The sequence below is a fragment of the Ictidomys tridecemlineatus genome, chromosome 3 (genome assembly GCF_052094955.1).
Source record: "Ictidomys tridecemlineatus isolate mIctTri1 chromosome 3, mIctTri1.hap1, whole genome shotgun sequence".
In the NCBI taxonomy this organism is placed as follows: Eukaryota; Metazoa; Chordata; class Mammalia; order Rodentia; family Sciuridae; genus Ictidomys; species Ictidomys tridecemlineatus.
In genome coordinates this window covers 71,341,602-71,358,511 of record NC_135479.1, presented here as the reverse complement: position 1 = coordinate 71,358,511, position 16,910 = coordinate 71,341,602, and the positions used below count along the sequence as shown (strand labels likewise).

At 42.5% G+C, this 16,910-nt stretch overlaps 1 protein-coding gene across 1 annotated transcript in view; it reads left to right on the top strand.

Moving 5' to 3' along the window:
- Positions 1–7,118: 7,118 nt before the first annotated feature.
- The window catches only part of LOC144375672 (axin interactor, dorsalization-associated protein-like), a 92,632-nt gene continuing 82,840 nt past the window's right edge, over positions 7,119–16,910 (top strand). Inside the window, exons 1-2 of the mRNA XM_078041117.1 lie at positions 7,119–7,265; positions 7,315–7,337. Coding sequence (XP_077897243.1) covers positions 7,119–7,265; positions 7,315–7,337 — 170 coding nt within the window. The remainder of the gene's footprint in view (positions 7,266–7,314; positions 7,338–16,910) is intronic.

The window sequence follows — 16,910 nt, the reverse complement described above, 5'->3', positions numbered from 1 at the left end:
AAGCAAAGTTGGCCAGAGCCATGCAGCGAAGGCCAGGTGAGACCAAAAGAGCTGCCTTGCTAAGCTTAACCCGCACTCAGCCTACTGGAAAGGAAGCTAAAGAGACGGCTGGGTTTGAGGTAGTTTTGGAGGTGGACTTCCAGGCAGCAAGAGCTGACTGAGACACACTTCAAGCTAATTGCTGAGTCGTCTTCTGTCCCCCCAACAGCCCCCACCAGAGCCGAGCGTACTGCTTCGGGATATTTAGACAAGGGTAAGAGAAGGTGAGGAGCAAGACTGAGTCCTCCCCGAAGTAGCATAAAATCTAGTTAATGATTCAAAAAAGGCACACACCCGATAAATAATGAATCAAGAGGGTGGTAGATAATTATGTGATAAACTGCATGTCCTGGAGAGCCCAGAGAAGGCAGAGGTAAGTAAATAGAATAAATCAGCTTATTTTTTTTTACCTAGAAGTTTTTCAATTTCTGCTAACATCGATCATGCCAGCAGCTTGCTTTTCCTTTGGGGAAAACCTGGTCAGTAATTACATGATGAGTAATGACTGGCTCCATGGTATCCAGCAGCCTGTGATATCCACCCAGCTTCATTTGCCTAGATCTGGCAAGAACAGATATGCTCTAAGTACCTAGTTAATCAATATTAATGTCGGGGAATTTTAATCCCTTATTTATTTCACACCATCTGCATAAGACCTTCTCAGGTAAAACTAATAAAAGCTTCATAGGATTTGCAGTTCAAGAAAATCCACACACAGAAATGCTCTGAAAACAGAATAGAGACTAACCACAGGAGGAACATAGACTCCCTTTTGTAGAAAAATCTCAAAAGAATTTCCATAAAAAGTGATGAAGGCAGCCAGAGCTCAGGATGCCATTGGGCTCAGGGTGCATTCCTGAGAGTAATGACTGCTCTGAGAGAGGCCCCCTTCCCCCCCTGCCCAAGCAGTGTGTGGCAAAGACGTGCTGCTGCCCCACCCCCAGCAGATGCACCATTCCAGGGGCTGTGAATAGAAAGATCATCCAAGTCAACAAACCAGTAACTGTTAGACCACCTGCCCGTCTCAGAGGGATTTTACTCCAGAATAAACTCACAAAGAAAGCAGGAGGCCCAGGCCCAGAGGTTGTGTGTGTTCTGGCCTCTGATGTGTCCACCATCCCCGGCAGCCCTGGGACAATACCCCCTGCTTCTACGAGTTTCTGGAAGTGCAGCATATTCAGAGGGAGGGTCTCAGATGCACAACCAGCTGGAACATTATTTTAACAACTGTTTTGGTTAAAATGCACCTCTTAACCATCACTGACACCTATTTATTCTATGGCAAAGATAGTTTTCTAAATAATGGGGGAAAGATATATTATTAATAAGTAGCCTTAAAAATGGCTAGCCATTGTCAAAGAAATATAAATATCTCATTTCACAAATAAAAATTAAGTATTAAATGATCAAATATCAAACTGTAAAGAAATGTAACCATACAGTACAAACACGGATGATCTGTTCATAAGCTTGGTCATATAACTGAGCAGCCTGTCTTTACTCCCAAAGAAGAGCAGCTTTTCTGAAATGCGTCGGATTAGTGGCTGATTTGCTCACTGTGGAAATCTCTGTTGGGGGAGTTTTTTCGTATGGCAAGCAGTGAATGAACACTAGGAGAAAAGAGGTTATATTTCATGTCAAAATAGAGTTACAAGTGATTGATAGATATCTCCCAATAATCCATTATCTTAGATATCAGCCGACTCTTTTGGGTTTTGTTTCAAGAAATAAAAGCCCAACATGAATATTCTTTTCAGAAAGGATACAGTCTGCAAAATTGAACTTAAAATGTCTACAATTCCCCACTAGGAGCTTTTTAAAAGAACGCTCCCAAGTATTGTTGCTGACAAGTTATGGTTTAGAGATCCTCTAATTTGGATTGCCCTTTCTTTCTGTCATCTGACAACAGATAGCAACAAGAAAAAAGTTAAGTTGCCCAAGACAATGTCACTGCTCACAGATCACTCCCTACTGATGTGATTCCTGGCTTGGTTTTGGTGCTGCTGGTGATCATGGTTCTGCTCCTAGAGATGTGTCTAGATGTATTTCTGTCATAAAAGTCAGAACACCAATAACGGTGCATTTATCCTCCCATTTATGGCGCTCATTGCTGCTGAAAAAATAAATACTCTAGAGAGGGGTGTGTGCCATTCTACTGATATTCAGAACACCTTTAAGAGTGTTTGTTTAAAAATACAGACATCTGCTATCTCCTTGCTGCCCAATGGCATAAACACTAAGTTGATGGCAGCTTTCTGGGGTTATTTACACATCTGTGTAACACCTGGCAAGAGGAGGTCAAAGTTTGGGATAGACAGAAAAGGGGGAAAGAATTAAACAGATTTTGTGGGTGTTTCAAAACTGGAACCAGCTAATGGGATCTAATCTAGAAGGAGGAGTCATTTCCCCAGTGGGTGTAGCCCCTTAGAGACCTACTCTGGGCGGTTCAGATCACAGAATGATATACTGTAGCAAGAGATGGTTAGGACGATGGAGATGGATGTGGTCGCTTTTACACAAAATTCCAGAAAGATCAGATAAGGTCAAGTCAGCTACCACAGTAGTGGTAGCAAGGGGAATGGGTGGGAGGGATTTGGAGGGCATGAAAGAACCTTTCCTAGCTCTCCTCTTTCTGCCAGTGTGGACAGATATCAGGGTAAGATGGAGCCACCGGGCTAAACAATTCCACTTTAGGGTTAAGAAGAAGTTTTCTACTGTTCTAGACAGTTCAGTGAAGTCTGAGGCTGCTTTTTTTTATCTTTTTTTTTATCTTTTGCAAATAGTGTGCAGGTGTGGAGGTGCTTTTCTGGAGTCAGAAACCTGTCCTCTGTAAGGACTCTGGGCGGGGGGCGTGGGGAGTCTGCAGTTCCCCCCCTTTTCATGCAGGGTGCGTTTGAAACGGAAGAAATGTAGTATTTTTTCTTCAGAAGCAAAAGGGGCAAAATCAGTATTGAAGTCTTTGCACCGAAGGCTGATGTTGTGGGGTACCTAGCGGGTTACTCCAAGGCCCCAAGGTATCTCTTTTGTCAATGAATCCAGTAAATATCATTTAATAAACAAAGTGAACATAGGGCCCTGAGGTGACAGCCCCTCATTAAATCCTTGGCATACAACTGTCTGAGCCATGTTTACCCAGAGAGTGAATTAGCACAGCGACCTAACACCTGTTTTTCTAATCTCTGAACTCAGGTTGGAGCAAGGACTCTTTCACTCCCCCACCCCACCCAAGGGCCCCACTTCGCAGCCTCTTGGCGAACCCACCCACCAGCCCCCCACACATGTGCGCCTTGCCAGCCTGGGATGTGAACCGTGAACAGGGACTTCAGGTGCCTCCCACGTGCTCTGTGAGTTTGTGGTTGCCTCCAGCATGGGAAATTTTAAATAAGTTTCTTGAGACTAAGAGGCTAATCCTACTAACCTCTTTTCCAATAGAAGAGGAAAGCAAAGAGATGGGCACAGCAAGCCACCCACACCAAACAGGGATCCTACAGAATCTAGGCCATTGCCTCTTTTGTATTAAAACTTAGCCCTGTGGTCCAGAGGCGGTCTACACTGCCCCTGATCCTGATCTATACAGACATCTCCCCCAACCAAGAAGGGCAAACAAACAAAAGGCATGACATTGTTTCCTGAGAGCCCCTTCCACCTTTGGGGCTCCCTGGAATGCTGCCTTCATGGAACCTGCTAGCAGCTGTGGCCCAGACACCTGGACATGCGTAAGCCCAGGGCTCTGGTGGGGTGAACGCTGCAGCTCGCTGTGGCGGATTCGGAATCATGCCTGTGCCTGCGAAGTCTTGCACACTGCATGCCTCAGAAAGAAAAAGATGGGCCCCCCCAGGGCCACCTGACCTTTTAAACGGCAGGCCAACTCCAGACTAGAGATGCTGTACCTTGTATTATAAAAGAACAGGTCAATGCCAAGAGGAATCCCAAAACAAACTGCCAAACTGGATTTTAGCGCTGTGGCACAGACCTGGGTGCATTGCAGTTCCCATCCTGCTCCAGTATAGACCTCCGTCCTGTCTTCCTGTAATTCCTCTCTGTCCCCAGCTATCTGAACATTTTAATCAAAATAAAAGTGATTTCAGATGCTTTTCTTTTTAAAACTGCCAGAAAGACACAGTTACATCTTCTCACATCATGTGTGCACAAATGCATAAAAAACACAGACATGGATTTTACTCAATGATCAAGGTCAGAATGAGAGATATATTTTAATCAAGATGAAAAATCCAAAGGCGTCCACTTAAACATCTCGGTATGCTATATCCAAATGTTCACTCTTTACCACGGAAAAAGGAAATTTTATCTAGAAAACGTTAAGATCTTAAGAAATAAATACTCACATTTTTCTTCCATGTTTTTGGGTTTGCTTTGGTTTGGTTTGTTTTTGTGGTACTGGGGATGGGACTCAACAAGTTAATGTTAATCTCATCCTTGGCCCATTTTATTACCATATTTAGATGTTGACAACTCTGTGAAGTTGTGATATTGAAGCAGAAAGAAGGGATAAGCCCACCAGAAAAGAAAGGAGAAGCAGAAACAAAATAAAGGGGGAGGGGTCATTCTTAATGCCTTAAAATTACAGGAAATATTACTTCTTTGATCAGGAAGTTTTGAAAAGTATATTTTCTGCCAAATAAAGAAAGAAACCACACAACACACACACACACACACACACACACACACACACACACACAGAAAATAAAGCAACTTGAAAGATAAGAGTGGTGAATACAAGAAAGGATTCTGCAGTTTCTCTAAATATTCTGGGTAATATTTATCCATCCAGATTTTCAAACCATATTCTAAAACATAACCTTTAATTGGTTACTGAAAAAAAAAAGGTGCTTTAAAACAGTTATTAGAAGTTGCGGTAGCTGCAAAGGAAAGTCTGAATCTGTTTATTCTGAAGAGGGAGTCAGGTGGGATGCCTTCTGTTCCCAGAGAGGGCCATTTGCACAGTTTTTTCCCCTTCCAGAAATCAATTAAGAATGCTGTGTGCACATAAGTCAGAAATGGTGGACACAGGAACACAACAGAGATATCAAACCTGGTGATGAACATGGACTAACAACTTCAGGTTGAAAGATACTTTGATTCCTAAATTGTTTCTGGATTTCAGAGGAAACTACAAAAACTGCCTATGGGGAGACCCTGCTAAGAGCCAAGAGGGACGGGGTAATGTCATTGGCCTGGGAAAGGCTGAGATCCCTGAGAGCGGGCTGGATTCAGAGGGCAGGTGCTTATGTAACTTCAGGTCTCTAACACGAACTCTTCACAATCTTTGAGACCCTTTGGACTAGGTTTCTAGAGAATTTCCACCTCTGAGTCCCCTTCTAGGGACCCAGGTGGCAGTGCACCCCCAAATTATGTCACAAACACCTAGCCCTGCACTCTTGAGGCAGAGTGAGTAAGGGATTCTGGTGAGGTGAATCCTTTTAATCCATAAACAGATTCTTTACTTCCAGACCTGGCTGATCCTCACAGTTACCTAGGACAGAGGTGGGAAAGGAAGGCAGCTTTTAAATATGGGCTGTGGGGGCCTATCTGATTTAGGAATCAGAAATTCCTATTGAACTCCCAAAATGGCATTCTGTAAGATGAGAGGCAAGGCGAATCTGATCACCAGGCAGCCACGAAAGTGGGTGGGAGCAGGAGTAAGGGTCCACTGATCCAGAGGCATGGGTGCATCTCCTGAAGCTCAGTAAGAGGGCAGGGATCTGCAGCAATTTAGCCAGACTATCACACTGCAGGACCGAGGTCTTTGAATCTCCTGGCCCAGAGCCAAAAGAAGCTGCTGCCTGCAATTGCTCTTGTGGTGTTGTCCCAGCACCCTGGGCCAGAGATCAAGTGCCTTAAGTCTAGGTAGCACATCCCTAGGTCCATCTTTATCTCTGGGCCAAGGATACCTGTTATCTGTCCTTGAAATGCTGGGTGCTTAGCGTGGTGTATTTGAAACTTGAGCATGCACAGAAATCTCCTATAGTATTGGTTAAAATACAGATTTCTGGGTCCCATTACAGAGTTCAAGATCAGTAGAACTAGAGTGGGACCCAGTGATCAACTTTTCAGGTGCTGCTGCTGCACACTTAGAGAATCATTGCTTTAGTCTGCTTTTTCTCAGTCTATTTACCTTATTTTATTTTTTATTTGTTCTTTTTAGATATACATACCAGTAGAGTGTATTTTGACATATTATATATGCATGGAGTATAACTTATTCTAATTAGGATCCCATTCTTGTACATGATTTCAGTCTTTCTTTGATAAGGAGGGAAGATATTGTAGTATCTAGGGCATATGACATGGGATGATATGCCTGACAGGATGAGGCCCAGGAGAGAAAATATCCTCTAGAAAAGTGATGGGATCTCTGAAGGTGGCTCCTTCCTGTTTTCTAAGGAAAGAGCATGGCCTCAAGATCAGGAAGGGGAGGCCGTGACTCCAGCCAGACCACACTTCTATGGGGATTTTGACCTCAGAAAAACGGAGAAGTGCTTGCCACCTAATGGTTGCTATGTTCCAGAGTTTGGGGTTTTCGGCTCTTGCATGGAAGAAGTCCAGAGAATTCAGGACAAAACTAGGCACTGGTTCTTCTGTGGGTCCCAATTTGTTTTCCTAATTTTAAAAGAACATGTATGGATAAAGGGTCCAAGGTATGTGTGGTATTGGTGCAGGGGAAGAGTCCATAAAGAGGCCCTGACATTGGGCTGGGGAGGTCTAGGCCTGCTCCCTCCTCTTCAGATCACATCTCAACATTATAACTTTGTTGGCAATTAGGAATTTCTGACATGTTTTTATGTGCTCCTTCCTCCATAAGAAGACATTTTAAATTATATTTTATAACTATTGGTATAAAGATGGATGCAATTCGCTTCAACTGTGCGGAAAGCGGCCGCTAGGCTTCCTGCCCGCCTCTCACAGGAGGCGGGAGAACCGTCAGAAGACACGGGCGCTCTACACTACACTTTTTGCTGGGGCCACGCTTCAGGAGGGCGGCAAGGGAAGAAACGCATGCGGAACTGATTCTCAGGAGCGTGGAGGGAGTCCCGCATGCATAGAGCGGTAGCCAAAAGATGGAGCGCCAGGGTGACTCTCAGGTTGAGTGCGCTTTAGGGGGCCAGCGGCGAGTAGGCCGCACGCCCCCTGGCGGGGTGGGGCGAGGCGGCGCGGACGGGGGAGGGGCGCGGAGCGAGGAAGGGCTCATCGATGGGGCTATTTTGGTCATAATATTCAAAATGGCAGATGGAGGCCCGGCAGTCAAGATGAGAGTTTGGCAGCGGCGGCAGCAGCAGGTAATCATTACGGCATTTTACATATTCATACTCGGCCGGCTCCCGCGACCCCCGGCGACTTAACATAATTTATTAGTACTCAGGATTATTATAATTAACGGCGGGGAGCTGGGTGGCCGGAGCGCAAGCCCCCGCCAGGCGCCCGGCGTCGGGCGCGGCTGTGGCGGCGGCGGCGGCCAGGGGCTGCGGCCTGCGTCCTCCTCCGGCTGCTCCCCACTCCCAGCGCCAGGCGCTCCCGGGGTTCCTGGGCGCGGGCGGGCGGACTGGGGCGGCAGGGCCGTAGTGCCCAGGTCGGGGTCCACATGCAGGTTCTGACCAGGCCTGCCCTAGGCGAGCGTTGCCAGGCCGCGCGGCCTGGGGACGCCGGTGGCGCAGCGCCCACGCAGCCTAGGGGCGCGGGCCGGGGCGCGGCCGGTGCGGATCCGCGCCCCCAGCCGCGGCTGCCAGCCATGCTCATTTGAATAAAGTCTAATTTGGGGAGGTTTATATTATTGAAATGGCCTCCCGGCTTTCCCCGCCTCTCATGTTTAGTAATTCAGACCTTTAATAAGAGCCACTCACAGCCCAACGCTGTGTGTTTATATTCTCCCTTCGCCCATGTGCTTGTGTGGTTTGATATAGCTCTCGCTCTGGGGCAGCCCACGGGCTCCGGCAGCCCCCCGCGACCCGCGCCTCACCCTCGGGGTCGCCCGGCCTCGGACTCGGCCGGGAGCCTGGACCCAGCGCCGGCCCCTGCTAGCGGGGGAGCCCGATACCCCCGAGGTCTCTGCGCTCAGCTCCCGGAGCCGGCGGCCGCGCTCCAGTCTGCTGCAGCGCTGAGCCCGCGAGGCGACGCCCGCTCGGCGCTCTACCCCCGCAGGTCGGCGGGCACAGAGCTGGAGTGCGGCAGTGGGGAGCGGGTCTGCCGCCCTGAGCGACCGTCCTCTCCCACGCCCGCCCGCGGGGTCCAGTTGTCAGAGAATCTCAGGTTTACGTGATTTAGGACAGTTGGCCCGGGAAGGGCAGATCACTTTTCCTGTTTACAGGAAACGGGGTCGTGATGGTTGGTCCTTCCCGGGTAAACTGTTCAGACAATCCACGTTTTCTTCGTGTGTGTGTGTGTGTGTGTGTGTGTGTGTGTGTGTGTGTGTGAGAGAGAGAGAGAGAGAGAGAGAGAGAGAGAGAGAGAGAGAGAGAGGGCTCTTAAGGTGAGTGTTCAGGAAATGGTATTTAATGTCAAACCCTCCATCACAGTAGGTCACTGAAGAGTGGTGGTAGCCAGATACTTTGTGGGACAGTAGTCTTTAGTTTAACTTGTAACAAAATCTTAAGATTTGATCGACTAAAAGATTAAAAGCAAAAGCAAGCTAACTTAAAATAACTCGTGCTCTCCATCCCACCCCCCTTCCAGTAGGTAGGCCCTGAATGCATCAGGGAGGAAATAACTAGTTTTCTGGAGAATATTCAGGTGAATGACCGCCTTAGAGACCTGAAGCAGGAGGTCTGATGGGTCTGATGAACAAAAAGAGTAATATGGTTTTATGCCTTAAATAGCATATGTTTTGCACCCATGGTCAGACTGATGATGTCATTGGACACAGGACAAGGTGCAGTTACTTTGATTTATTGTCCTGAGGTGAAATGTAGCAATGAAGCCTCCTCATAGGGAAACCATTTATCTTGGGATAGTTTCCTTTATAGCTGCAATTTAACCGCTACTGAGGCTGTAGATAGTTTATCCGGGATGATAAAATACACATTGCATTTTACAAATTTCAGGTAACACATTAAGTTTCATTATTAAGATATTTTTAATGTAGAAAAAGGATGGGTGTTGTTAACTAGCCTTATACCGTGATTAGCTTTCCATGCTATAGTAAAAATTCATTTCTTCTCAAGAGAAGAGCATGGATTTTAAATAAGGATAATTATAAAAGTGTTTCATATACATGCTTATTTTAGATGGGTTTGTTGTGCTTCCTCAAATTTTTATAAGAAGCTGTGTTTCTTAATCATATTTATGGAGGTGCCATTTATTTTAGAGCCTATTTGAATGCATTGAGCTGAATTCAAGAGAATGAGAGCAGTATATTGTTTTAGGTTGAAGTTAGTGTTTAAAATAAGGTGGACTACCTACAGGAAAGTATGTGCTTTAAAATTTTTAAAAACGTAAATAGAATTATTTTTGAATTTCTCTTAATTAGTCTGGATAAATTTGGGCCTTTTGTTTTGATTGATGATTTTTTAAATAGTTCTATTGCAAGGTAATGGTTCCACTTTATGATTTTTATGTATTAGTAGATTCTCAGGCATTTTTCATCATGTTTTTAACTAGTGTATCTTATGGTAATGACTAAAACTGCTGTGGGAATGTGATCAAATTGCTGTGCTTTATTCCTCACCCTGCTTGTGGGCCAAGTGTGGTAGGGTATTTTGGTTGCTGGTGAACCCTTCCGAGCTCCTGCATGGCTGCCTGGCTTCTTTTACAGGCATCTAGAGTGCGTCTCACCAGAAAGTCCACTCGTGATTCTTTGTCAGCTTGCCCCCCTTGTTAATTGTAATGGTGCAAATCTTGAGCATTTGTATGACAGCTGATCAAATGTAGTTAATTTCTAAAGGACTGTCCTGCTTCCAAGCTACTAAAAGTACTTTTTAACCTCTTTCCCCAAAATAACTTTTTAAATTTCTTTCATTTTGTCATAGTCAAAAACACCAGTAGTCAGGGAAAACACAAACTGTGGCTGTTACTTAGGTGTAAATGATGTTGCGTTCAGTCACAGTTTTAATATGTTATTCTCTGCATCAGTGTATAGCAAAGAGCAGAAGAAATAAAATGTACTCATTACTGCCTAGGTTGAAGTAATTGTTAATATGTCACTCATCTGGTTAGTGGCTTTTGGAATAATTTCAGGGTTCAGAGTGTCAAATTAGTCTCATCAAGCCTCCAAAGATATTTAAGAGAACCTTGAATATCTTAGGTTGGTAGTTCTAAAATGATAAAACTAGATTTTTAAAAATTTTTAAATAAGTTTTTTGTTGTTAAAAAAAGAAGTAGTTGAGATGTTTCTTGAATTTGTATTGCTTGATTTTGAATATAGTTGTGTGTGTTTTAAAATTGACCACTCACTTTCATGAAGAGTTGTTTTTATAGTTGGAGGACTATAGATGTGATATGGCGATCACCTTACTGTTTTTTTGTTTTGTTTTTATATTGAAAACCAACAGCCCTACGTTTTTCATTTTAGTCTTCTTTTAAGCACTACTAAAAATAATGGTGTGCAACTGCCTTAATTTGCGTTTACACATCAGTGCTGGTTCAGTGACATGGTTTTGTTGATTAGTATAAAGATGTGTTTCTCCTAAAGGAGGTTCTGCTTTTAGAATTAGTCAGATAATTATTGTTTACAGAACAAAACAGGTCATGGACAAAACCTGCCCCTTCCTTGTCACCATGTTCTTGTTTTCCATATCTTCTTCAATGCCAAATGCTTGAGCAGGCATTTATTCCTTCAAGGAAATCTAATCTTAGGGTTAGTGTTAAAAGTTGTGGATTTCATTCAGTAACACATCTACTTTGAGTTTTTGTATCCTTTGTGAATGGATCTTTCCCTTTTTGGGGGGGAGACCCTTTGGGCCAGAATTTTGCTTAATTTTTGTCTTTGTTATGTTGCCTAAATAGTAGAAATGTCTTTGGGGGTGGTTAAAAGAGTTGATAATTAAAGTTCACAAAGGATAGTAGATTCCTTATATATTTTTTTGAGAAAAGAAATATACTGTTTATTATTTATCTGAGATATCAGGTGCACTTTTAAAAATTTAAACTCTCTAAACATCTCAATAGCATCTTACCAATTTGGTGGCAGCAAAAGAAACACTAACAAAGACAAATATTTTGAAAAACATTTACAAAAATACATTGCACAAAGTCCTATCTGCATCTTTAAAAATAAATTAATATTCAAATGTCTCCTCCCCAACTCCCAAATTTAGTTTTATATAGGAAATTTGACTTATGTATATAACCTATAATATAGGAAACATCTGTACACATTTCACCCAACCAAGCTGCACAGGAGTAGTTTCCTTATATATTTTTGCACATTGTTGTTATAATCTTTATGAATAAAGATGACTGAGTAACTGAAGTTTTAAATTGATTTTATTTTGTGTTGAACTATTTCTGTGTTCTAGACTGACAATGAGCTCTTACACACTCTTGATCAGTAATAGCAATGGCAACAAAAATAGCGTGTGGAGCCATTGCCTGGCTTACTGATCTATTCACAGTGTAGAAGTTGGAATATGAAAATTTTCTTTCGTTTCACAAGTTGTGGTTTGAAGAAGCTCTTATTATGCAGTGTGTGTAGTTGACAAGGTTCTGTGTGTTTCACTGTAGGATGTTAATTCATTGAATGAGAGGATATCTTACAGAGCTTTTCTGTGGGGCTTTCCCCTATTTAAGCAGACAAAAGTTTTCAGTTTTGCTCATTTCTGCTGACAGGACTAGTAATTGAGCAGAAGAAGAATCAGCAAACTAGTTTTGCTTGTCTTTTGAAGTTCTGTCCAGGAAACTGGATATTTAGAGAGGATACATTATATTAATTGAAAAAATGTGAAAAGTATAAAACTAAGCTTAATATGAGTATTTGTGTCAGCTTTATATAGCCTGCAGTACTGAAAATCATATCAAGTACAGTTTAATTTGTCACATAATTCATAATTCTCTGTAACTTTATTGTGTCTTAGGTTAGAACTGTAGAAATAGTGTATAAAATTAAATGAATGAAATAACAAATTATGGTAGGATTTATTTTTTCCCCCTAGTGAGCATTGTCTGTGCAATAGAAAATATAAACTGGAATGGCTGGGAAGGAAATGTGTTACATGTTTTCAGATGTATTTGCTTTAACATGTGATATGGTCTAAGTATTGGAGTTGTACTGATGGCTGTGTGCATGTACTTGAAAAAGTGACTTGGGTGTCTTCATGTTTAGTGCAGTTATTTTAATGGTCTGCTTAATGAAAAAAAAGTTGCTTCTTTTTGCTGATTTATACTGCAACAAGGTGTTATCTTTAAAAATAGATGTCTTAAATAATTTTTAGCTTAAAAAATGACCTGCTGTATATCTGGTCCTGTGTCTGTCATTTTGGGGATAACAAGTAAATATAAGACTGTGAAGAGATTGGTTTATTTATTTAAGCAAGGGAAATTTAAAAACAATGCATATATTGCATATTAAAACATGTGGAAGTGAAATCAGAGAAGAAATGGGGCATGTCTGAGTTGGAATCAACCAGAGCATCCATAGTAGCCTGTTATGGCCTGAAGGCAGTGTAGATAGAATCTGTTGTAAAGCTTTGCTTCACCCAGCACCGTGTTCTTACCCTGGTGTGCTAACTGACCTGCTGACCTGACCTGCCTTCATTGCTGAACTGTTCTAACAGATAAGAACACAGGACTTTGGGTTCGCTCCCACCTCCCTCCCTCTCCTCTCCTTTTTTCTTGTGTGGAGAGCCTAGTGTCTCCATGGAGCCACACAGGTGGGCCCTGCTGACTCTCCAGGCTCCATCTCTCCCTTTCCTACATTCCCGCTGCTCAGAGTGGCCTTATGTAGAAGGTGAGACTTGAGCTGAGCAAAATGAATTTAGAGGAGTGGGAAAATGGAAGGTTGCTTGCTGCAGAGAGACTGTGCTCAGAGGCCAGCAGGTGCTGTCCCTGCAGGGGTGCTGGAGAGTCCTGAAATAAAGCCTGGGGAGATAGAAGTGGTGTGTTAGGATTAATGAGGGGTCTCTGGGAGCCACATGTGGGTTACAAGTGCTGCCAGGGATGCAGACATCATGGAACAGCAACAGGATCACTGACACTCTGTAAGGGCTGTGAGGAGACTGTCCAATTACATGACTTGGAAGAACAGCATTTTGTAATAGGAACTGTTTTATTTCTGACCACTGGGTTTGTTTTTAGTCTTGTAGACATAGAATTGTCTAATTGACTTTGTTTCTTTTTCAAATCAAATACAGTATTTAGGCCAAATTTTTCACCTGAAAGGAAGCTAATCCACATGCAGTTGTGGTATGCATTTTTCTTAGACTCATTCCCAGTTCCATTTTATGATCTTACATTTGTTTTGTATTTCTTTTATTGCTTCCATCTTTAAACTCTTGTTATTTTGTGTTTTATTGGGGCTAACTTACCTCTTTTCTGAGCAAGAGAACTATAAATAAAATTACCATAACTGTGACATAATGATAATGTCTGTATTTTTATAGTGCCCTAAAATTTATGACAGCACTCATTTTACATTACCTCAGTTAGACTTTTCAGGCAAGCATTATTATGCCCATTTTAGAGTGGAGTAAAATAATGTTCAGATTAAGTGACTTTCCCAAGATCTTATCCTGTAATAAGCACTAAGTATATTGGGAAGTAAGTAGCCAGGCTTTTGGACTAGCTGTTACCTGGGCTGTATATTGGAGAGTGGAGGAAGGCAGGTTGGGGCATTTCTGTACAGAGCACTGAGTACCCTGCCTTGGTGGAAGAGTTTGCTTTCATTTGCTAGGCAGTAGGGAGTGTTGAAGTCTTTTGTTTTTGTTCTGGACAATTCTGGGACCAAAGCACTTATTTTAAAGTGTTTAACAGCTAGTTAGAGACAAAGAAAATATTAAAGTTTTGAGCTTTGGTTATCCAGAGAAGAATAGTGCTGTGAACAGATAGTTGTAAGGAAGTTGGGAAAGAGTGCTTTTTGGGGAGCAAGGTAGGAATTTCGTTTTAAATGTGTTGCTTGAGACATGATTGGATGGCTCTTACTAGGTTTTAAGTTCCTTGTGAAAATTGAAAATTTTTTAGTAAATTAAATGTGATAAGCATATGAGTACTAGCTAGGGAGATATGTGTTCATGCTGCTGCTGCTGTGTGGACTGAGCATTTTAATAAGTTCTAGACATCTTATTTTGACTCTGGTATTGACTTCTACAGTTATTTTCCCCAATAATAAGGTGGTCACAATACCAGTGTAGAAGGGATGCTGTGGGGAGTAGCCAACTGATGGTAGAAGCATTTTTAAAGTACCATAATAATTCTTCTTACATGAGCACAAGAATAAAATTAGCAGTTTTATTACTTGTGTTGCTGTAGAAGCTTAGAGGCTGGTGAAGCTTATACATTTCTGCTTGCAGCCAGCAGCCTGGGGAAAGGGGTGGACCCTCTTAGTGCTTTTCTGAAAACTGTTCAGTGTAAGCATTGCTTTGAAACAAATACAAACTCATCCTTGAGTTCAGGCTTTTCCTGCATTTTTAACCTTTTACTGCTTCCCTTATGGAACACAGCTCAATGATTCTGCTAAGGAAATCCCATCACGGACCCACCTCAAATACAGCATTTCTTTGAGCAGGTTTTATTCGTAGAAGATTCTCAGGTTACCCTCGTAGCACTGGGGGTTGTGGCTGTAGTTTGAAATAGCATGAGGGATGTTTGTTCTGGGCACTGAAGACTCAAGGTTTTCCCAGATGTTCAGAGAGCAACCCTGGGCCTCCTCCAACTGCGTTGAGAGGAATTTCAAAGCAGGGGAGCAGTGGGAAAGTGTCGTCCTAGGTGTGCAGAGCCTTTCCCTGGCTGTTCTTTGGTTGCTCCACCATGTTTCATCCAGCTTTAACATGAATATCACTTTTTATTTTCAAGGAATTATTATCTATGTCCCCTTTGTAAAGGAAATATGCTATTGTAAATCTTTTTATTAAATAATGTAAAGATGCATATCTGTATTTTTGGATCATGTTATAGATTATGGATATATTGTTTAATAAAGTATTTTTTGGAAAAAAAAAAAAGAAGAAGATTCCCTAAAACTTCAAGACCTGCTTCAGGAGGATGACTGTGTATTATTTTGAGGTTTTCTTGGGTCCTTCTTCCTATGCTCCTCCAAACTTGTCCCAATTTGAGACCTGTGACATGGCTGTAATGTTTGGGGGCTCTGCTGTAATGTTTGGGATGTTCTGAGAATCTTTACTTGCACTGACTACCATCCACCTTCCTGTGGAATGCTGGGTGTGAAAAGGGCACTGGGATTTGAGAGACCTGGGTTCTGTATCATTAATTAGTTGCATAGCTTTGGGACATTACTCTATGGATTTTAAAAAAATGCATTTGTAAATTAAGGAGCTTGTCACGCTATTTATTTATTTTATTTTTGTTGGTGCAGGGGATGAACCCAGGGCTTGCTTGCTGCCTCTGAACTACATCCCCAGCCCCAGTATCAGACTTCAAGAAAAAGTAGAGCTTTTTTGATTGAAGTCCAGGGTAGGAGCAGGGGCAGTGTCCTTTCTGCACTTTTACATAGTAGCCCTGCCCTTCACAAGATCCTGAGGATTCCTGTAGAGCAGGGTTTGAAAATTTTCTTATTTATTTATTTTTGTGGGGGAGATGGTACTAGGGATTGAACTCAGGGGCACTCAACCACTAAGCCACATCCCCATCCTTTTTTGTATTTTATTTAGAGATAGGGTCTCACTGAGTTGCTTAGCACCTTGCTTTTGCTGAGGCTGACTTTGAACTCATGATCCTCCTGACTCAGCCTCTCAAGCTACTGGGATTACAGGTGTACACCACCAGGCTCAGCTTTATTGTTTATTTTAAGGTTCCTATTTATCCACATTCTGTCTCTGCAGATAGCCAATTTTTTCAAGCCTGGATCCTGTCCTAACTCTGAATTTACTTCATTTGTGGTCATTTAGCTAATTCAGCATTTCATTATACACAGCCTTATTTTCTTCTCTGGTTAATTATATAAGCAAATCTTGTCTCGAGAACCTTGAGAGCAGAAACCTGTTTCTAGAGACAGAATAGGCATTTAGGGTTAGGGTTGGGGTTGGGTTAGGGTTAGGGTTGTTAAGGTTAGGGTTGTTAGGGTTAGGGTTGTTAGGGTTAGGGTTAGGGTTGTTAGGGTGAGGGTTGTTAGGGTTAGGGTTGTTAGGGTTAGGGTTAGGGTTAGAGTTGGGGATGGGGTTGGGGTGGTTAGGGTTAGGGGGTTAGGGTTTAGGTTTAGGGTTTAGGGTGGGGGTTGGGGTTAGGGTTTGGGGTTAGGATTAGGGTGATGGTAGGGGTTAGGGATTGGGGTTAGGGGTTAGGGTTAGGGTTGGGTTAGGGTTAGGGTTTAGGGTTTTGGGTTAGTTTTGGGGGTTAGGGTTAGGTTTAGGGGTAGGGTTAGGGTTAGGGTTAGCATGTATTATGATTTTATTCCTTTTTATTGGTGAATTTACAGTATTACATTGTATGGCTGTCTCATGTTTTATGTGCCTATTCACTCATTAGTTGGTTGACATTTGAATTTTGGTCATTATCAATAAAACTGCATTGAACATTCATGTCAATATTTTATGTGGACATATTCTTCATTTCTCTTGAATAAATACCTATAAGTAGAATTGCTAAGTCATATGTTAAGTTTATAACTTTTTACAGTAGCTGTCAAATTTTCCAAATTGGGTGTACCATTTTATATCTCTACCAGCAGTATAAAGTGGTTTTCTGTTTCTCTGTATAGCAGCATTTATTATTATTTTTTTGATTATAGCCATTATCAGTATACTTAACTATAG